The sequence below is a fragment of the Salmo trutta genome, chromosome 8, assembly GCF_901001165.1.
Source record: "Salmo trutta chromosome 8, fSalTru1.1, whole genome shotgun sequence".
Classification (NCBI taxonomy): Eukaryota; Metazoa; Chordata; class Actinopteri; order Salmoniformes; family Salmonidae; genus Salmo; species Salmo trutta.
Window position 1 is genome coordinate 12,802,748 of NC_042964.1, and position 22,250 is coordinate 12,824,997.

Here is a 22,250-nt window from a genome sequence, read left to right on the forward strand (position 1 = left end):
TTGTGGAATTTCTTTCCTTCTTAATACGTTTGAGCCAATCAGTTGTTTAGTGGCAAGGTAGGGGTGGTATACAGAAGATAGCCCAATTTGGTAAAAAACCAAGTCCATATTATGGCAAGAACAGCTCAAATAAGCAAAAAGAAACGACAGTCCATAATTACTTTAAGACATGAAGGTTTCTTCCAAGTGCAGTCGCAAAAACCATCAAACGCTATGATGAAACTGTCTCTTATGAGGACCGCCACAGGAAAGGAAGTGGCGGTCCAAATTTGGAATATGTTCCAGGATTCATCCAATAACATTCATTTTACCACATCAGTCACAGGCTTCATTAAGTGCATCGACAATGTCATCCCCACAATTACCGCACATACCCCAACCAGAAGCCATGAATTACAGGCAACATGCACACTGAGCTAGAGGCTAGAGCTGCCGCTTTAAAGGAGCGGGACACTAATCCGGCCGCTTATAAGAAATCCCGCTATGACCTCCGAAGAGCCATCAAACAGGCAAAGTGTCAAAACAGGACTAGGATCTAATCTTACTATGCCGGCTCTGATACACGACGGATGTGGCAGGGCTTGCAAACGATCACAGATTACAAAGGGAAGACCAGCCGTGAGATGCCCAGCGACACGAGCCTACCAGACGAGCTAAATGCCTTCTATGCTCGCTTCGAGGCAAGCAACACTAAACCATGCATTGGACCACCAGCTTTTCCGGACGACCTATATACTAGGCGGTGTCAGAGGAAGGGCCAAAAAATTGTCAAAGACTCCAGTCACCCAAGTCATAGACTCTTCTCTCTGCAACTGCATGGCAAGCAGTACCGGAGCTCCAAGTCTAGGAGCAAAAGGCTCCTTAACAGCTTCTACCCCCAAGCCATAAGACTGCTGAACAATTAATCAAATGGCCACCCAGACTATTTACATTATTATCTATGCATAGTCACTTTACAAATTACCTCCACTAACCTGTACCCCCGCACATTCACTCAGTACAGGTAACCCCTGTATGTAGCCTCATTGTTGTGTAATTTTATTGTTACTTTTTGATTTGGAATTTTTTTACTTTAGTTTATTTAGTAAATATTTTCTTAACTCTAAGGGCTTGTGAGTAAGCAGTTCACGGTAAGGTCTATCTGTTGTATTCAGCGCACGTGACAAATAACATTTTGATTAAAAATGTTGATTTGCATCACCGCTTGGTACAACAATTGGAACGCACCCGACTGCAAGGCACTACAGAGGGTGGTAAGTACGGCCCAGTACACAACTGGGGCCGAGCTCCCTGCAATCCCTGCCACACAGGACTTATTTGTGTTCCACCTGCTAGACGGGAATTATGCTCCCCCTCACAGCAAGTCCACATATCCCTCCAGGACATGGATAAAGGTTTGTGGACAGGCAGACTACCAAATGGTACTTGTTATGACATGAGTTCATTGTCAATGCTATAGCCACAAAAACCAGCCGCGGCGAGCGTGTGGTTCTGACAACAGATGTCCTGCTGGTGACAGATGGTACAGACAAACCTGAGGAGCTGCTGTACATGGTCACGGTCCCACCCCGGCAACAGCCACATGGAGTACATCAAACACCCCGTGGTGGCCATCAGCACCTTCAGCCAGATGGACATCGCTGCCAACCTGGTGAGCTACATCCACAACAACAGAGCCACTGCACCGCTGGAGACACTACAGTAATGGCAACACCTCTTCCAATCTATACAATTCCTCTCTTAGGGGTCAATTCTAAGTTGATTTATGCACACCTAAATATCCTGTGAAATCACTGTTTGTATTACATTTACAGTGTTCATTAAGCGGCAAAAAATTGTTATACCTGCTTTTCAAATTATACAGTTGTGGCAAAAGATTTTGAGAATGACACAAATATTAATTTTCACAAAGTCTGCTGCCTCAGTTTGTATGATGGCAATTTTCATGTACTCCAGAATGTTATGAAGAGTGATCAGAATAATTACAATTAATTGCAAACTCTTTGCCATGCAAATTAACTGAATCCCCCAAAAACATTTCCACTGCATTTCAGCCCTGCCACAAAAGGACCAGCTGACATCATGTCAGTGATTCTCTCGTTAACACAGGTGTGAGTGTTGACGAGGACAAGGCTGGAGATCACTCTGTCATGCTGATTGAGTTCGAATAACAGACTGGAAGCTTCAAACGAGGGTGGTGCTTGGAATCATTGTTCTTCCTCTGTCAAACATGGTTACCTGCAAGGAAACACGTGCCGTCATCATTGCTTTGCACAAAAAGGGCTTCACAGGCAAGGATATTGCTGCCCGTAAGATTGCACCTAAATCAACCATTTATCGGATCATCAAGAACTTCAAGGAGAGCGGTTCAATTGTTGTGAAGAAGGCTTCAGGGTGCCCAAGAAAGTCCAGCAAGCGCCAGGACCGTCTCCTAAAGTTGATTCAGCTGCAGGATCGGGGCACCACCAGTACAGAGCTTGCTCAGGAATGGCAGCAGGCAGGTGTGAGTGCATCTGCACGCACAGTGAGGCGAAGACTTTTGGAGGATGGCCTGGTGTCAAGAAGGGCAGCAAAGAAGCCACTTCTCTCAACAACAAAAAAACATCAGGGACAGACTGATATTCTGCAAAAGGTACAGGGATTGGACTGCTGAGGACTGGGGTAAAGTCATTTTCTCTGATGAATCACCTTTCCGATTGTTTGGGGCATCCGGAAAAAAGCTTGTCCGGAGAAGACAAGGTGAGCGCTACCATCAGTCCTGCGTCATACCAACAGTAAAGCATCCTGAGACCATTCATGTGTGGGGTTGCTTCTCAGCCAAGGGAGTGGGCTCACTCACAATTTTGCCTAAGAACACAGCCATGAATAAAGAATGTTACCAACACATCCTCTGAGAGCAACTTCTCCCAACCATCCAGGAACAGTTTTGTGATGAACAATGCCTTTTCCAGTGTGATGGAGCACCTTGCCATAAGGAAAAAGTGATAACTAAGTGGCTCGGGGAACAAAACATCAATATTTTGGGTCCATGGCCAGGAAACTCCCCAGACCTTAATCCCATTGAGAATTTGTGGTCAATCCTCAAGAGGCGGGTGGACAAACAAAAACCCACAAATTCTGACAAACTCCAAGCATTGATTATGCAAGAATGGGCTGCCATCAGTCAAGATGTGGCCCAGAAGTTAATTGACAGCATGCCAGGGCGGATTGCAGAGGTCTTGAAAAAGAAGGGTCAACACTGCAAATATTGACTCTTTGCATCAACTTCATGTAATTGTCAATAAAAGCCTTTGACACTTATGAAATGCTTGTAATTATACTTCAGTATTCCATAGTAACGTCTGACAAAAATATCTAAAGAAACTGAAGCAGCAAACTTTGACATAAATATACATTTTCACATTCTCAAAACTTTTGGCCACGACTGTACAATGTAAAATATTATCAAATGCATTGAACAATGCAAGCTAGGTGCAATAATACCCTAGGTTCACACCCACAACCTTACCTAATATACAGGTATATTTAGTATCTATTGTTTATGAATGATAAGGTTCTTTAACGGCTTTGTAGTCAGCAGCGGCAAGGCCACCCATAACAGCACCCTGGAGATCTCTGTGGAGACCCCCGGCCGCGTCCTGCCCTTGCCGCCCTGTCTGACTCCGACACCTCGCCCAGTGACCTCCTGTTCTTCCTGGCACAGCCTGCTCTGAGGCGGCGTCCCGTTCACTGCCGGGAGTAACTTCACCCAGTGGGACCTGCAGGAGCTGGAGGTGACTTACAGGCATGGGGGTGGCCCCTCACAGGTGGGCCGCTTTGCATTCACAGCTTCAAATATTACCCACAGGGGCCTCCTGCATACTCATCTGCATACACACCTCTGCCCAGATATTTAGCTAGAGGGGTCGATTCATACAGGTATAAATCAGCACAGCAACTTCTTCATTAGTAATGGAATCAAAATAATAAGTAGGTTTTGATGGTACCTATTGAACATGTTCCAGATGGATCCGTTGGGCAGCTCGGACCCTGAGGTAGTGCAGCTACTGTCTCTGGAAAGCTGAAGTTCTGTCTGACGGTCGCTATGATGGTCGCTATGGGATCTACTTCTCGTCCCGGGAGCTGAGAGCGCAGGACTCCTGCACCAAGGATGAAGACCTCACCTTCCACAGACCACCATACTTCGGTTACCTGGACAGCACTATCACAGGTGTGGCCCCATATCCAGGGGCTTGAGGTCCTTTTCCCTCAGTTGAATATTTGATTTTACTCATAATTCATCCAAATGCATTGAATTTGGCCATCAGTGCCACTTCAAAAAAAGACCGATACCATAGCCCATAAACGGGTTAATTGTGTTTGCTCTTCAGTAAACTTTGCACTGTGCTTTTGCAGGCAGCTTTGCCCAGCAACAAAGGGAGGGACCAGAGCAAGAGGACTATTGTGTATATCATAGACCCAGCAACGGAAGCTCGGTCAGATAGCCTGGAGTTCAGAGTGTCTGATCCTCTAGGAAACACTGGACCCTCCCACATGTAAGACGCTGCTCCGTGCACCACACAAATAATATTAATATGGTCAGTTAGGGGAGGAGAACCAATGGTCACATACATACTATATGACAATGCCAATTTCTATGACAGTATATGAAGATTTGGTAAATGGTCCTCAACGACTGTATTAGTCTCTTTATGTAACATATGTACTGTGTTCTTGTAATGAAAGAAGATACCATCACACTGAACCTACTTGGAAAGACGATGCACAATCCTTGGTTGGTGTGTAAAACAATTTTTTGTCCCTCATGGCTCCCTGCTGCAGACTGGAATTGAAGTGGCCTCGCGTGGAGCTGGCTGTGTACCAGGCATGTACTGAGTACCAGGCATATGAGAACCAGGGCGCTGTCTCACTGAACATCCTACGGAAAGGCAACGTGGCAGAGTCCTCGTACATCACCATCAAGGTTTCTGATCTATCCCTTTTAAAACAGTCTGTGATTCTTATACCAAGTCCTGTCATCTAGGGAATCGAGTGATATCGAGTAATAGATGGCACATTAAATGAATTATAGTGAGATGAATGTCACTTTTGGAATCTCCTTTTCTTAATATCTTAGGTGAGAGAAGTCACAGCAACAGCTGGAGAGGATTCCATTCTGAGCCCTTCCAGCCTAATCCAGTTTGATCCTGGTGTGTATGGCTTTGTCGTGGGATGTTGAACTACCGTGATAGATTAGATTGGAAACTAAAACCTCTGCTCTTTATGAAGGCGTGTCCTAAAGGAGCTGGCAGATGGAGACTACCCAAGACCAACTGTAGGTGGCGTAGGAGACATTTGAATTGACTGGTGTCCCCTGAGGAGGCCGTACTGGGCAGCACCTCCAGGGCTCAGGAAAAGGTGAGACTTTTGGTTAGAAGTACAGTCATGCTGGCGTAACAATGTGTTTGTCTAAATTTGTATTTTTTTTATCGCATTTTCTTTTGTTACATAATATGTATTTACATCAAGAAACATGATCTACCATGATAAATTCTCTCCAACTACTCCCTTGAGCCTGCTTGTTGTGTCCGTATCCTACAGAAGTATTGACATTTTTTTAATTTAACCTTTATTTAACTAGGCAAGTCAGTTAATAACAAATTCTTATTTACAATGACTGCCTACCCAAGCCCTCCCCTAACCCGGAAGACGCTGGGCCAATTGGGTGTCGCCTTATGGGACTCCCAATCACAGCTGGTTGTGATATAGACCGGGATCGAACCAGGGTCTGTAGTGACGCATCTAGCATGGCGATGCAGTGCTTTAGACCGCTGCGCCACTCGGGAGCCCAGAGCTCAGGCCGGCTCCTATGCTGCAACGGGGTCTCCTGGAAGCCTTGGGCTCCCACTAATGAGGTAATCAACCTGAGATGGATAGTGCCTGAAACAGAATAGCAAATAATGTACCCCCATTAGTGGAGGCTGGTGGGAGGAGCGGGCTCACTGTAATGGCTGGAATGGAATCAATGGAACGATATCAAACATATGGAAACCACATTTGACTACATTCCATTTACTGTACTCAATTTCAGCCGTTACAATGAGCCTGTCCTCCTATATCCCCTCCCACCAGCCTCCATTGACCCCTGTAATTCACCCAATTGTGATGTGAATATCATATGTAGACTATTTCAGGGTTGAGTATGGGTTACCCGGGAATCATATCTCAACATTCTGAGCTTCCTGGACTAAGCTTGATATGTGTCAGGGAAACCGACCCTGTATGTCAGTTGTTTCATGTTTCAGTAACCTCATTGGTTGGCCATTCCTCCTCACCAACACAGATGGTCAGTGCACAGATGTGTTGTAAGGGCTGGACGTATCACAACGTTTACTGCCACTTCCATAATCCGTAGCACTGAGCGCAGGGCGACATGGAGCGCTGTCATCAGGGAATGTGCCTTTCTGTTGTAGGAAACTAAAGTTTCTTATTTTTCCTGTGGTTTAGGTCACCAAGCCAATCTGGTGGGCATTTTCTCCAAGGCTGATATGGACTGGCTGTTGGACTTAAGTGGACGGAAACCATTCTGGATAGGTCAAATAAGTATCCTGTTCCATCTCCATTGGCTGAAAAGTGACTCAACATGCATGCGTGTGCGTGCGTCTACCTCACCTCACTCACTGTCCTCTCCATATCTCAGGACTGAACAACAGTGAGAGTAGGGGCGCTGAGGGTGGGTGAGTGGAGAGCCCGGCTACACCAACTGGAGGAAGAGCCCGGCCAGAGGCAAGAGCACCAGGAGGTGTGTTCTGGTGTTGAGGAGGACCAGTCGGCAGATCAGAGACTAAGACGGGCAGGGGACATCGCTACGTCAAGACGTGAGCCAAGAGGGATCTCTACGTTGGATTCAAGATATGAAACAGAACTATGTTTCTTTCCACTGCTATTGCAACAGGAAATGGAGCTGACCGTCAAGACAAGCTGCATTCATACAGCTAATCAACAGATGACCTAAAGGTACCCAAATAAGTTAATATGGTACTACAGCAATAGATTAATGAAGAGGTCAGCTTCAATTAAAGAGTTAAAGTAGTAGTAGTGCATTAAACATCAGTTGCAAACTCAAGTCAGCAAACATGTCACAGATGCACCGCTGAAGCTCTCAACGTCATATACACTCAGACCCCCCCTGTAGACATGAAGGGATGCACCTGGTCAGCAAAGCTGTGGTACGCAACAGCCTGTACTGTTGACACCAGGCAGGATGGGTCCATGGACTCACGCTGCTTACGCCAAATCCTGACTCTGCCATCAGCAACCGGGATTCATCGGACGAGGTGGTGTTTAACCACTCCTCAATTGTCCACTGGAGCCGCCGCTTCTTGTTTTTAGCTGATAGGAGTGGAACTCGGTGTGGACGTCTGCTGCAATAGCCCATCCATGACAAGGATCGACGAGTTGTGCGTTCTGCACCGTTATTTGTCTGTTTGTGGCCTGCCTGTTAGCTTGCACGATTCTTGCCTTTCTCCTTTGACCTCTCTCATCAATCAGCCGTTTTCGCCCACAGGACTACCACTGACTGGATGTTTTTTATTTGCAGTTACATTGATGCATTACATTGATATTTGCGCCTGTTATTGTACAGGATGTAATTGTGTTGTGTGCAATTCTTATAAAATGTTATTCAAAATCCAGTGTCTTCATTGCATTTCTTTAAATACATTTTAAGAATAGGCTACAGAATGCTAATAATGCACAATTATTTTGACAACAGTGCTGCATTTGAGTTATGTAGAAGTTCAAGTTTATTAGAGGCGAAAGAACCGCACACCTGTTTAGGCGAGGTGCTGGCTAGCGGAGAACATACTTTGATGAAGACAGCTTGTCTGTCGAAACGTGGTTATTCAATTATTGCAGCTCTCCTTTTCTTTTGGAGAACATTCCTGTCATAAATGAATGTGTATTAAATTTGACAAACGTAGTCTTACTCTGCCCCTGAGCCATTTCATAACAGGATTGTTGATAACATTATGCAATCACTGAAAATACATGATAGGGGACAGCAATATGGTGGATATGTCCAGTTATTTGCGGAAAGAAAAACAGGAAGGACGAAGACTACCACTAGCCCCGGTGTGGCCTTGTAGCAGACTCCTGCTAACCGTGGGGGAAAAATACATTTTATCCATACCACAAACAAGTACCTTCTGAAAAGAATCTCAAAGTAGGACTTCATTCTTATTGATAAACTATTTGGTCCATTAAACCCCAAGTGCTTAGAGAAAATATGAGTTCTCGCTTCAGCTAAGAAATTTCATGCCGTTTGGAATTCATGATTATATTAATTTGATTTACTAGCCTCCCTGTCACACCGGCAACTGGGAATTAAGTCCAGCCACTCACCAATAGGGTTGCACAATTCTGGTAACTTCCCAGAAACCCTGGTTGGAGGATTCTAACAGGGATTTCTGGAAACGTACTAAAATGTTGCAACCCTACTCACCAACAGTAGTAAGTACTCACTGACAAAATCATATAAGTCCTGTTGCCAACATCAACAGGTTAAGAAAGAAAAGTGGATTTATGAAACAGAGACAAGACTGAAATTAGTGATCTAGTAGAAACATACCTTAGTGCAGAGGCAGCATTTAAAAGAAACGAGGCACACGCACAATATACTGTTCCTCTCATGAAAGGCGAGGGTCAACTTTACCATTTAAGGCAACTAAACTTAGGTACTCTAATTGCATTCTAATAAACTATGCTGGTCTCTTTTTCATAATACAAAGACAACACCCTTGTTGTCAGGAGTCGAAGCCAACCTATTACAGTGTCTGGGGTTAACACCTTATTCCCTATATAGTGCACACATTGGTCACAAGTAGTGCACTATGAAGGGAATAGGGCTCCATTTCAGAAGCAGCCTATGTCTGCTCCACCACAGCAGCAGTTTGTAAAATGAAATAATAAGACATGAAATCAACAGATGACTGAATGGCAGCTTTGAACCAATGATGGTAACAACTGGACAAGACAGCCAACCAGGGCAGACTAGGTTTGTGTGCATGGACGGTGGGAGGGATGAGGGTGGGTGAACCACTGGTTTGGCAACAAAGAGGTAGGGTGGTTACTGTACTGTCGTCACATCATACGAGACCTGGGTTAGAAATATTTGTTTTCTTTCTAACACTTTAGCTGGGCTTGATTAAGAAAGCAAAGACCATTTGAACCCAGGTGTACATCATACCAGTGTTAAATGTGCTGTGGGGTACTTCTGACTCATTCCATCATTCCAACCTGCAATGGATCAAGTATAGAACCAATTAATGCACTAAAACCACAAGATTATGTAAACCAAATGTTAAAATCGAACAGAAACAGAGAGGGGGACTCAGCACGTTCTGTATCTCCATCTACACAGAGGATTTTCGTGTTCAGCATGACTTGGTCCCGACGGCGTGCTCTCTAGTTCTCAGACATCTTGCGGATCATGTAGTTCAGGATGCCTCCGTTGTGGAAGTACGTCAGCTCCACGTCCGTGTCAAACCTCATCCTCACCTGGAATGTTTTGCCCGTGTCGAGCTGTGACGGAAGGGAAAAAGAGAGCGGTAGGATATTAGGATTAACTGCTGTTGATGCCGTATGCTCCAGGAGTAAGCTACCCAGCTAAGTATACTTTTATTTAACACTACAAAATAGTAAAATATGAGCACATTACTATATACAAAGTATTGCCACAGAATCACAATATACAGTACAGAAAGTGAACAGAAACTACTAAGTTCCATTTGGTAGCTGTGTCATGAAAAGGATCTAGAAACTCCTGCAAAATTGACCATATGAATGATCGGTAACCCTTCCTCAGTCCAGTATTTCCCATTCCATCACCAGGCAGACCAACCTTAATGTCAACAATCATCCTGGGTGTGAGTGGCTCAGGGATGACCACGGTGTAGCGCTCGCGTCCTGTCAGTCCCAGGCTGTCTGCTGTGTCCCCAGCCAGGTACTCCAGAGGAATCACCCCCATGCCCACCAGGTTACTGCGGTGGATTCGCTCATAGCTCTCTGCCAGCACCGCCTTGATTCCCTGGAAGAGGGGCACAGAAGAGGGGTATCAGGGAGGTATCCCTGCAGCCCACCCTCTGAGAAACTCTTAATTATACATGACTGCCATGGCATCATCCAAGTGGGTGCTTCATTTTGGTAGTAGCGAAGGAGTAGCTAGCAACCTACTTACTACAGAGTCCATGGACTGCAATGCCATAGCTAAAACTTCATCTGACTAAGTTATACTACGGAGAAGCCAGAAACAGTGAGACACCTTGATGAGACCGCGCTTCCTGCCTGCCTCTGGACTTTCTCTCCCAGCTTGACCACCTCCCTCAGATGACCACTCAAGCCATGAACTTTCTAATGACTGTCCATCTCATGATGGTTTTCTAAATTACTTGTATTTTGTGTGCGCTTTGAGATTCCTTGAAAAGTGCTATACAAGTTGAATAAATTATTATTATTATTCAAGAGTCTTGCATCATCTAATTGTGTCTTTTCTTTACTGTCTTTCTCATGGTGCCACCTGGTGTTTATGGCTTCTGTGTACATTGTCCCTACTTTGAATTGTATGTTTGTTCAATAAAGTGAAATAACAAATCCACCAGAATCTTATCTTGGCTAATGGAAAGTATCATACAGGCAATGACATTCAAATCCCTTTTTTCCCCCCATACATTCTTCTAATCTACAACATCATACATTATCAAAAGGTAATGTAAAAAAAGATAACGTAATAATGTATAACAGATCACAAAACACAGTTATGATAAGAGGAGAGACAGACCAGGAGGAAGGGACCTTTAGCGGCCCAGTCTCTCGAGCTGCCGGATCCGTACTCCTTCCCAGCCAGGATCATGAGGGGGAGGCCAGCCTGCTGGTAGCGCTCAGCAGCATCAAACACATCCAGCTGTAGAGAAACAGACAAGCCAAGAATACACCGAATATATACACATCGATTCATGTGGACAACTAGAGTACATATAACAGCCATACAATAAGGAAACTGCAATATGCGGTCAAAATATAAGAACAAACTCTAAACATTTATTGTAAGTTATTACATAAGCTAAAAAAAAATGTTACTCATCTGATAATGTAATAACTTTTTACATAATCTGGTGGCTAATATTATCCAGAGATTTTTTACATTATAAGAGATTATTACAGAGATTATTATTGATAATTATTACAGGGCCTTACTGTTTCATCAGAAGGTAAGTGCAGGGTGCGCGGAGCCTGCTTGTTCAGGAACTTGTTGAAGAGACGGATGTTGGCGAACGTGCCCCGGGCCATCACAGCATCGTTGCCACGCCGAGATCCGTACGAGTTGAAGTCACGTGGGTTTAAACTGCCAGGGCAAAGGATAAGAGATAAAGATTAAACCTTTGACCCTTCATATAACTTCACTCTATCATAAACATACTAAAAAAAGCCAGCGTTAAATTTCACACCATCGTGCGGACCAGAAACGTATACTCTGCTGGTTGGGATATTTTCATTCCGCATGGTCCTTTCCAGCACGGTTCCAGCCATGGGGGGTGTATTACCAGGCAAGTGCAGTACAGCTCAGTACAGTAGTATAAAAAATACTATTAGTAATGTGAAATAGTGACTGCCTCCCAATCGCTCACCCTCTGCTGGTCAGGTATCGTGCTGCAGGACTGGTTCGGGCGATGTTCCCAGCAGGAGAGATGTGGTCCGTGGTCACAGAGTCACCGAAGTTCAGCAGCACGTAAGCATTAGTTATGGACTTGGGGGTCTGTAGTTCCTTGGTCTGAATAAATCACCGAAAGGTTAAGGGGATAGTTCCCCCTGAATTGCATGAATGACAATGTCTTTATAATATTAGCAGTTGGTAAAAGTGTCTAGTTGTGGATTGCAGTCTCTCCTTGTCCATAGACTACTTGGAAACAAATATATAAATATGTACTTTCTCTGAACTATCCCTTTAACGAAACCTGAAAGCCGATGGGAAAAAACTCAGACATTACAGTGACAGCATTAGGTTAGTGTGTTGTACCAGTCCATCGAAGAAGGGTGGAGACTTGATGTAGGTGGACTTGGGGTCCCAGGTGTACAGCTTGTCTGAGGGGGCGTTGAGAGCGTTCCAGCGTTCATTCACTTTCTGACAGGGCGGAGCAAGGTAGAACAGTCCCATATCAAAACTACAAAGACAACAGCTCTTTACACTAATGTACTAAACAATACCTTGAAAAGGTAACCTATTGACACACATTTCTACACTTTATGGCCTTCTAGAGGCTGAAATGTTGAGGCATTACTTAACCCCCCCACTAATCAACTTGTCTACACAATCAAACCAGGGGAAAAAATCATAGAAAATTAATATCCAAAGAGTTGAGTTTACCTCAATCTTCTCATAAACCTCTTTGAACATAGCAGGAATGACAAACTGTCTCTCCACAGCCTGGATCTCCTCCCGTGTGGGCCAGATGTCCCTGAGGAAAACCTCCTTCCCTTCGTTGTTCAGAGCTACACCATGAAACCAGAGGTGGCGAGAGAGAAACAACAGAAACCAGTATCAGCACCGACAGCCCAATCTGCTGAAACGTCTTGAGAGCTCCAGGAACAGTGTATGTGTGAACCAGTGAAGGCTGGTGTCACTTTAAAATTGGAGGATTTGGCTCATTGTAATGGGTGGAATTGAATGAATGGAACAGTACCACTAGATTAATTTAATTCCACCCATTACAGCCTCCACTGGTGTGAATGCTATATAGAAAAACTACAGAACCATTGCCAATTCACGGCGTTGGTTTGAGGACACTCACCAATGGGCTCTGTATCAAAGTCAATTCTCACGGTTCCGGCAATAGCGTAGGCAATGACCAGCGGGGGAGAGGCCAGGTAATTGGCTCGTGTGTTGGGGTGGACACGCCCCTCAAAGTTCCTGTTACCTGATAGGATCCCAGCGGCTACCAGATCTCCCTGAAGGTAGAGGAATGTGTGAGGAGCTGTAGCCATTGACCATGCAGGGTCGTGTTCATTAGGCACCCAAAAGAAGAAAATGGACTGAAACGGGGGGGGGGGGGGGGGGGGATTCCATGGACCCCCCCCCCCCCCCCAAAAAAAACATTATGTTTTCCATTGCATGCCCTAATATTAGAATATTAAAAGTTAGTAGTTACCTGAGTAATGGCCTCCACCACAGGCTCTGGGAGGGGCCCACTGTTGCCTATACATGTCATGCAGCCATAACCCACCACTTCAAACCTGACGGGGGAAAAATAACATTATATATCGACAAAAAGGAAATTATAAACTGGGTGGTTCGAGACCTGAATGCTGATTGGCTGAAAGCCATCGTATATCATGGGTATGATATAAAACATTTTTTATCATGTTGGTAAGCAGTTTATAATAGCAATAAGGCACCTCAGCAGTTTGTGGTATATGGCCAATATACCACAGCGTTGCGCATAAGAACAGCCCTTAGCCGTGGTCTACTGGCCATATACCACACCACCTCGGGCCTTACTGCTTAAATACGTCACACACCATCATCCTGAAATGGAGGATAAAGAACCTAGGAAAGACTTGAGATGAACCCCTCCTTCTCCAGACAATTAGTCTTCAGGAATGAGTGCCTTACCCAAGCTGGAAGAGGTAGTCCATGACGCCACTCTCCTTTAGGTAGTAGGTGACCACTCCGCTGCCGGGCGACAGGCTGGTCTTGATGTAGGGCTTCATGCTCAGACCAGCCTCGATGGCCTTCTTCGCCAGGAGACCTGAAAAGCAACGCAGAGCCAATTCAACCTTATTGACTGAGCAACTTCCCAGATATTAGTCAAATTACAGCCGCTGATAGCTGGTGTGTGTTCATTGGGGCACGTAACGGAAAACTTTGCAAATGTTTTTGCAGCAGAAAAGAAAAAAAGAACATTTATTTTTGGAGTCCAGGTAGTCCCTCTGTTTCCGTCAATTTCGTCTGCTTGGTGTCTAACGAACACAACCCAGAAAGCGCAGGGTATGAGGTATGGAGCGAGGAATACGTACCAGCCCCCAGCATTACAGAGGGGTTGCTGGTGTTGGTACAGCTGGTGATGGCAGCAATGACCACTGAGCCGTGGGAGAGGCTGTACTCCTTGTCATTGTATTGGAATGGAACCTTCACGTGGTGAAGCTCCGGAGTCACCTGGAAACCCTTGAAGCCTTGCTGCAATGGCACACGTCCACGGAGTTAGAAAAGCTAGTGGGCTCACCTATATATGACCTATAGGTTTTCTAACTCTGTGCACACCTCATACACACATGCAAATATAAAAAAAGGGAAGGATTTGAGATAACAGGATGCTATTAGCATGTAGATACCAAAAAAGTCAGTGTTAAGCAGGTGTCGTCATTACCTTAGCTGCCAGGCAGGCCTCAAAGTCAGTCTTCATGTCCGACACAGCCACCCTGTCCTGAGGCCTCTTGGGACCACTGCAGCACGGAACCACAGTGCTCAGGTCCAGCTCATGCACCTTCATAGGATGGAGAGAGGAGGCGGCACAGAGGGAAAATCACAATGAGACCGAAAACAAAAGGAGGAGATTAAAAAGGGAGACTTGCCAATCATTTTACAAATACATTCCAGTCATCCACTTGTCAAATCATTTTCAAAACTGAATGACTTCCAAAAGTCACCATAGCTAGTCTAGCATGCCTGACAATCTTTAATCAAATACATCCAGAAACTACAAGTCCAAATTTCTAAATGGCTAAAAGTGTTTGAGAAGGATCCACTGTGGAATAGAGTACCTGGGTGAAGTCAGGGTCCTGGGAGGAGTTGCTGTAGTCTCTGAACATGGCTACTGCTTTCAGATACCTGGTGATGTAATCCAGTTTCTCAGCATCTCTCCCTGGGCAGAGTGAGCAGGGGAAAGAGGAAAGAAAATGAAGAATCCAGACATGAAGTAAATTAGACTTTGCCAGTTACATCTACAGTTCCCTCAGGTTTTTAATACTACTATTATCAGCCCCGTTTTCCATTTAAAATGTATTCAGAAAGGTTTTTGCAGTTACAAAAGGAGAAATTACTCCGCTAAGTAGGTGGTGTAACATTCAAAGGCTGTTTGAAAGTTTGCAATTTAAAAAAAGAGGCCAATATAATATCTGTATTGCTTTCCATCGGAATCAGAAACGCCCATTCTAAGTGGTGCTCATGTGCATTGGTGTGGATATCTCACCTGTCTGCTCCAAGTACTGAAGACTGATGTGGTCTACAGGGAAAAAAGCTGCAGTGGCGCCGTACTCCGGGCACATGTTGGCGATGGTGGCTCGATCGGCTATGGACAGCTGTGCCACACCTGGCCCAAAGAACTCCACAAACTTCCCCACGACGCCGACCTGGCGCAGGTGCTGTGGGCACAGAGGGAGAGAATGGGACACTCAGACAAACAGTGTTTCTATGTGACATACACTGGTGAAATGAAATTGCTGCCACTGTTTATCTACAACTAATCTCAGTCAATACAACTTTATTTATCCCCTTATCAAATCAACACAATTCTCCAAACCAATAGCATTGATAGGGCTACTTTGTTAAATCAGTTCATGCCTTGAGCTACATTGATTAGACAGATTTGTCTAAAAGAGATGTCCATCGATAAAACAGTGGCAGTCGTGCAACCGCGTAACCAGTTACCTTAGTGACGGTGAGGACGATGTCGGTTGAGGTGATGAACTTATTGGGGGTGCCCTGTAGCCTGTAGCCGATGACTTCGGGGAGCACCATGCTGATTGGCTGGCCCAGCATGACGGCCTCCGCCTCGATTCCGCCCACACCTACAACAAACATGTCCGACAGGATTCATTCCAGCTCTGGGCACATTCCAGTAGCATGGCTAGATAGCTCATATTTTCTCAACTACATTTTGGGGTTTGGTTTATTGGTAGCTAAGTACTGTCCACTTGGGAAAAAAAAAAAAAACAACTCCAGTAATTTGTAACTGCAGTAATATTGTAATTTGGGTGAACTATCCCTGTAACACCATTAGCAATGATTTGAGTCAATCCCATTTATCTTTTTAACAGTGTACATAATCCAATCTAGTAATTACCCCAGCCCAGCACGCCCAGGCCGTCGATCATGGTGGTGTGGGAGTCGGTGCCCACCAGGCTGTCGGGGTAGTAGTAGCCGTCCTGGTCAAACACCACCCTGGCCAGGTACTCCAGGTTGACCTGGTGCACTATCCCCGAACCGGGGGGAATGATACGCATGTTCTGGAATGCTTTGGAGCCCCACTGTGGAACGGGAGGGGGATAAAGATCAATAGTTTAGGGAGGCTTGTGGGTTTTATACATGATATTGCTATGATTAAAAGAGGGCCATGTGTGTTATAAATTGTGTGGCCCTTTATGAAAGGCTTATGAATTAAACTACAGGTTTTGAATGGTGGACAAAGGGTTTGGATACCTTTAAGAACTCAAATCGCTCTCTGTTTCTGTCAAACTCCAAGTCCTGGTTTTTCTGGAGGCTGTCAGACCTGGGAAAAGAAAAATGTCAATTGACTCAATCTGAATTTCTTTTAAAAACACATCCGTCGTAATCTGTTCTCATAAAAGTAAAACATCTAGGAAAGGAGTTGAGGAGTATTTCAGCAATCAAGATATGTAACTTTCAGAATACAGAATCTGGCCCGCTGGATGAGTTTTGCATCATATGGGGCCTGATTTCTGTATTTTGAAAGTTACAGTACATATCTTGAAAACTTTATTGCTGACATACTAAACATTTTGGAACTATATCAACAATTGACTACTGAAGCAAATACCAAAATAAAACTCTAGCCAAAAGCTTTCTTTTAAGTTCCAGGTGAAAATTACACAAATGTCATAATGTACATCTCCTAATATGTTTACTTGAGAGTAGAATGAGCACAAAATTACAAATCTGTAAGAAACAGTGTATCAGCGTTGGGAATTTGGAATATTTTGCTTTATAGGTTTACACCTCTCGGGACAAAATAGCAGTTAACATTTGCAACAATGTCAGCTTGGAGACTCAGCATGGTCACAATGAAGAAGTCATTATTTCAGCGTAATGCAACATTATGAAGACTGGTGGTCAACAGAAATGTCGAAATCTACAGGCTCCACTAAGTCTCTTAAGAGCAAAGTCCAACAAACAAGCTCACCCTACAGAACATTCCATTCTGTGCTTACACATCAGCCTGTGTTTCCTTCATAAATATGTAGTGAAAGGTATAATAATTTCTCCAGCAATTAGCCTGTGTAGCAGTATTTCACTGAAATGACCAGTATTCATAAACTTCTAATTCACAACAATTCCTCCTTAATGGAAATGCACTTAATTATGATGTTCAGCCCTACTTTAATTGACCCCCCCACACACAAATCTGACCCCCCAGACTTACTTCCTGTTGAAGTCCACCTGGATGGAATGATCAATGACAAGGTCCGCTGGACATACTGGGTTGATCTTCTCTGGATCTCCCCCCAGCTTCTTCACAGCGTCGCGCATCGCAGCAAAGTCCACTACCGCAGGCACTCCACTGCAAGGGGAAAGAGAGACAGGACACAAGTTAAAATATAAATCCATTCACTATTCAAAGCAACCCCTTTAAAAAGGGAAAGAAAAGCCACCTCAATTTGGATACCTGCCCATCAGCTTTTCCCAGTTTACAATACAGATATTGCCACAGCATATTTTACCATTAAAGATTTCTCATGAGCACACCTGCAGAATTGATACACCATGTGGTCTAACTCACGTGAAATCCTGCAGGATGACCCTGGCAGGTCTGAACGGCACCTCTACGCTTTGAGTCTGGGTCCGCTTCCAGTTCAGGATGCTCTCCACGTCTGACCGCTTCACCAGGAACCCATCACAGTTCCTCACAGCCGACTCAAGCAGCACACGGATGGAGAATGGCAGGCGGTCTGTAGGAGGAGGGAAGCATTTCATATCAAACATCAGGGTTGAAGTTCAAAAAGAGTGACAGTGCAATTAACTGAAATGTAATTCATGAATCAGAATAAATCTAGTTTGAGCATTTACTCAAATTAACTAAATGTCAGTACATTTCCTGAATTTAGCCTAGTACACCAACCATGCTCACCAACAATTGCCAAAGGGGTTATGGTACTTTGAGATCCTACCATATCTGGGGTCTCCAAGCTTTGAGAGGTTGTAGAACTTGTGGTCGGGGTTGTTTGGGTCCAGGGCCTCAACTATGTGGGCAAAAGGATTACTCATGGCTGTAGACGTTCTCCCTCTCTCACACATACACCTGGGGTTACCTGGAGGAAACAATTCAAGGTTCAGCGTCAAAAACTAAAACAGTGGCAACTTCTTAGGGATTGACATAAGGGTTGCCATATTGCCCAGGACAAGTGACCTGAGCAGTCGCGAAAGTTGAGCCTGCTCTGTGGTTGCCCCATTGCATAGGGAATTTGTCATTTTTATTTTTTAACTTATAACAACCAAATGCAAAGAACTCCAGTATTCTGGAATTTTCTTGTTCCTCCCCTGTGTGTATGTAGGTGAAAATCGCTACTTACTGCTTTTTATCTTTTTACGGGAGAACCTGTTAGGTCAAGGATGTTTCAGCACGGACGGACAGGGAAGTACGATTCCGGCTAAATGCTGGGTATAACAGACCTGTGAATTAGCCTAGTACGGTGTTCCAAAATACAATAGTTCTGGAATACTACTATCCTCTGCTGCGTATTAAATTAGGCTAATCACTCAATAAGTGGAAAGAACTTGAGCATTGTTCAAACTGTGCTTTGAACTAATTCACTACCAATCCCTATCTAACATCCTTTTTATACTCCGGAAAATGCAACCAAATAGCCTACAAATCGGGCTTGATAGGAATAGGCTAGAAGTATTAGCATAAGCCTATTGCCTAAAAATGAAGATTCTCTGCCAAGATTGAACAGACAGTGAAATCCGCAAACAACATCAGCCTCTATGAATGTGCAATCAGATGTCAAACAGTGTTTGTGATGTAAGGGTACCCAAGGTTAATACGTGTCCCCATATTTATCTGTGTCAAAGGGGACCTCTGATAAGAAATTGCATATTTATAGCACCCTTGTGACTTTGAGGACAAATGGAATTGAAGGGAACGTTAAAAAACAGTCAACTCATGATGACCTAAGAAAGCCTTGTGCCGCAATGTACTCTCGCAACTTTCCAAGTACTGCCCTGTTACAGTATCCATTAACAAATACCCAGATTTTGAAATATAACTACATTCTCCATTGTGCAGAACTCCCGGGGCATACATTTTCTCAAGTAAGCGTATGTTAAATGTTCGTGTAAATGTTGACGCTGTTGACTAAATGGTTAGCCCAAGATATATCCTAGTAGTGTCTGGAACCTGTCATTTGTATTATATTAGAATGGGAAATAGAATGAGATTCTATTATGGGTTGGATTTTACAGGGGGATGTTAGGCCTGTTATTTGTTACACGATATCTAAGACAGTCATACTAGACTGGGAAGTTGATAAAGCTAGCTTTGAGGCAATCAGAAAATAGTATCCGACTAAACTCAACTCAACAACCCATTGGGACCAAGACTGGGTCCTGAACTGACAGTCTCCCACACCAGACACTGCTAACAACAACAGGCTTTGTGCGGTTCTGGTGTTAAACATGATAATAGAGAGAGCGAGAGAGACATTTAGGTATCTCTAACAGCGGCTAACTATAACTATACCTACGCCTGGCTAAACTAGTTAGTTACTGTAGCTCGTTAGTTGACTTAGCTAACTGGCTAGCGTATCTTGCTAGCTTTGAATAGCAAGCAACGTCACCGGTTACTAACCAGTTTGCTGAGTCACAGCACTTGCCCTTAATAACTTAAATACAGTAAATTTACTTTGAAAGCATGGTGAAGATTACAAATAATTGCAAAAAACAGTCACACATACCACTTCTTCTCTTTACAGTTGAAGCGAAGCTAATGTTGTTGTTTTTTTTGTTCTGGTAGCTAGCTAGTCGGACCCAATGACGTATATAAACCCTGAATTGCTAACGCTATGTACTGGCCATTGAAAGGCTTTGAAGGCACGGGTCGGTCATATGACACTCCCTAGTAGGAGCAGTCCGCCATAGGAATTAATGAATGGAATTCTACAGTATTTCAATTAAATATTTAAAGGACAAAATTACATGTATTTAAGTATTTTTTGATGTTGTAGTGGGGACAGGAACATTAGTACTCTCTAAAAAATACTTGAAGGAAAATGTTTTATATATTTGTAATATTTTTAAAAAAATGTTTAGCTTACATAATATCATTTAAAAGTATGTATTAAAGTGTCTGTAATAGAATAAACGTGTCAAAAATTAATGTAGACATTAATAAATGCATTTCTAGGAAGAGTACCAAGTTGGCTTCAATACAGCACCCCTTGATTGTCATCCAGGGTTTAATCCAGGGTTTATGTGCATCATTGGTTGGACCACCTCAGCAAGTGCTTCTGTTCACGTGATTTAAAAATATATATTATTATTTAACCTTTATTTAACTAGTCAAGTCAGTTAAGAACAAATTCTTATTTACAATGACAGCCTACCAAAATGCAAAAGGTCTCCTGCGGGGACAGGGGCTGGGGTTCAAAATAAAAATATAGGACAAAACACACATCAAGACAAGTGAGACACCACAACACTACATAACGAGACCTAAGACAACAACATAGCATGGCAGCACACATGACAGCACAACATGGTAGCAACACCACATGACAACAACATGGTAGCAACACAACATGGCAGCAGCACAACATGGTAGGTGCACAAAACATGGTACAAAAATGATTGGGCACAGACAACAGTGCAAAGGCAAGAAGGTAGAGACAACAATACGTCACGTGAAGCAGCCACAACTGTCAGTAAGAGTGTCCATGATTGAGTCTTTGAATGAAGAGATCAAGATACAAATGTCTAGTTTGAGTGTTTTTTGCAGCTTGTTCCAGTGATATTGTGAAATAAGCAGAATCAGCAAGATTAGGGGTCCAAGCCAATGATGTATATAAACCATGCATGCTAATGCTATGCGTTGGCCATTGAGAGGCTTTGAAGCCACCGGTTGGCCATATTGGCACTCCCCAGTAGGCGCAGTCCTCTATAGGAATGAATGGAATTCTACAGTATTTCAATTAAATGTATTTAAGTATGTTGATGCTGTAGTTGAGAGAGTAACATTAGTAATCTCTAAAAATGATACTTTAAGGAAAATATATATATACATTTTTATATTGTTTAGCTCACATAATATAATGCAAAAATATGCATTATGGTGTTTGTAATATAATAAATGTGGCAAAAACGAATGTAGCCATTAATATATGCATTTCTATATTTTCCAAAATATTTTTTACAACGGTGGGGGAGTTGGCTTCAACACAGCTCGCCCCTACAGTCATCTAGTGTATATATGAATCATTGGTCCAAAGCTCCAAAACCTAAGTCCACTTTGATAAGTCCTAGCAGTGAGGGAGTGAGTGACTGACGTTTTTTTTTTCTTCTTCTGAATGGTTCATAATATGGTTGATAGCATCTTCTTCAAATAATATTGATAGGCAGGTGTTTTTTCTGACCTATCGCTGCTTAGAATCCAATACATGTGAATGTGTAAACAAGCCTAGGCCCTACTGATTCTTCATTAATGTGTGTAAAAAAAAGGCCATCCTGCTCCCCTCCTCTCTACCTACATTTCCCTTACAGTCCCTTCAGTTTCCCTTGAGTGCCGTTAGTTTGGCTGTTTAGCCTACCTTAGTTATCCATCACCCATCATAGCCCTGCCATTCCTAACCAATCAGAGCACATGGAAAGGCGCATCTGGACACTGCACCCGCCCACTCAGGTCAGTGTTATCGTTGTCCGAAGAAAGAAGACACACATTTCTGAGGACTATTTGTATTGTGGACAGTAACAAGAATACCTGAAAGTGGTGGGTGCATCAAATTCATTCAGAGTACTATTCAAGATTCCAAGATTCACTCCCAGTCAAGATTCATGTTATATGACGAAAGAGGAAAAGGAAATAAATCCCTAAAAAGAGAAGCATCAGCATTGTTCTGACTGGACATCCTGTGGAGGGTCAGAACCCAAATCACAGTCAGCATAATTGTACTAGTGAGTGAGGGCATTCACAGCCAACCGCTCAGACGGGTGAGGGCATACCAGCAAACCGTTTTTATAATGTGCATTAAAAGGTTATAGGTCACCTTTA

The 22,250-nt window shown here is 43.7% G+C and overlaps 2 protein-coding genes across 4 annotated transcripts; one reads left to right on the plus strand and one right to left on the minus strand.

Moving 5' to 3' along the window:
- Positions 1–1,238: 1,238 nt before the first annotated feature.
- On the plus strand, positions 1,239–7,379 carry LOC115198238 (FRAS1-related extracellular matrix protein 1-like). The gene is made up of 8 exons (XM_029760030.1): positions 1,239–1,701; positions 3,574–3,806; positions 4,005–4,210; positions 4,396–4,535; positions 4,822–4,963; positions 5,117–5,189; positions 5,269–5,397; positions 6,487–7,379. Exons 3-7 carry the CDS (start codon positions 4,151–4,153, stop codon positions 5,277–5,279), a joined length of 426 nt encoding a protein of 141 aa, XP_029615890.1. The 5' UTR covers positions 1,239–1,701; positions 3,574–3,806; positions 4,005–4,150; the 3' UTR covers positions 5,280–5,397; positions 6,487–7,379.
- A 381-nt stretch (positions 7,380–7,760) lies between these two features.
- On the minus strand, positions 7,761–20,900 carry aco1 (aconitase 1, soluble). Of its 3 annotated transcripts, XM_029760032.1 has the most exons (22): positions 19,942–20,090; positions 18,559–18,643; positions 18,157–18,297; positions 17,769–17,937; positions 17,412–17,549; positions 16,451–16,520; positions 16,095–16,278; positions 15,680–15,819; positions 15,222–15,393; positions 14,794–14,894; positions 14,400–14,516; positions 14,050–14,209; positions 13,646–13,781; positions 13,182–13,266; positions 12,825–12,981; positions 12,401–12,525; positions 12,053–12,157; positions 11,664–11,806; positions 11,233–11,380; positions 10,817–10,939; positions 9,881–10,066; positions 7,761–9,561 (listed from the first exon to the last, which is right to left on the minus strand). In XM_029760032.1, exons 3-22 carry the CDS (start codon positions 18,281–18,283, stop codon positions 9,445–9,447), a joined length of 2,703 nt encoding a protein of 900 aa, XP_029615892.1. In that variant the 5' UTR covers positions 18,284–18,297; positions 18,559–18,643; positions 19,942–20,090; the 3' UTR covers positions 7,761–9,444. The 3 variants fall into 3 exon arrangements, with proteins under 3 accessions (XP_029615892.1, XP_029615893.1, XP_029615891.1); XM_029760033.1 differs by lacking the exons at positions 18,559–18,643; positions 19,942–20,090 and adding an exon at positions 20,882–20,900; XM_029760031.1 differs by lacking the exon at positions 18,559–18,643.
- Positions 20,901–22,250: the final 1,350 nt, after the last annotated feature.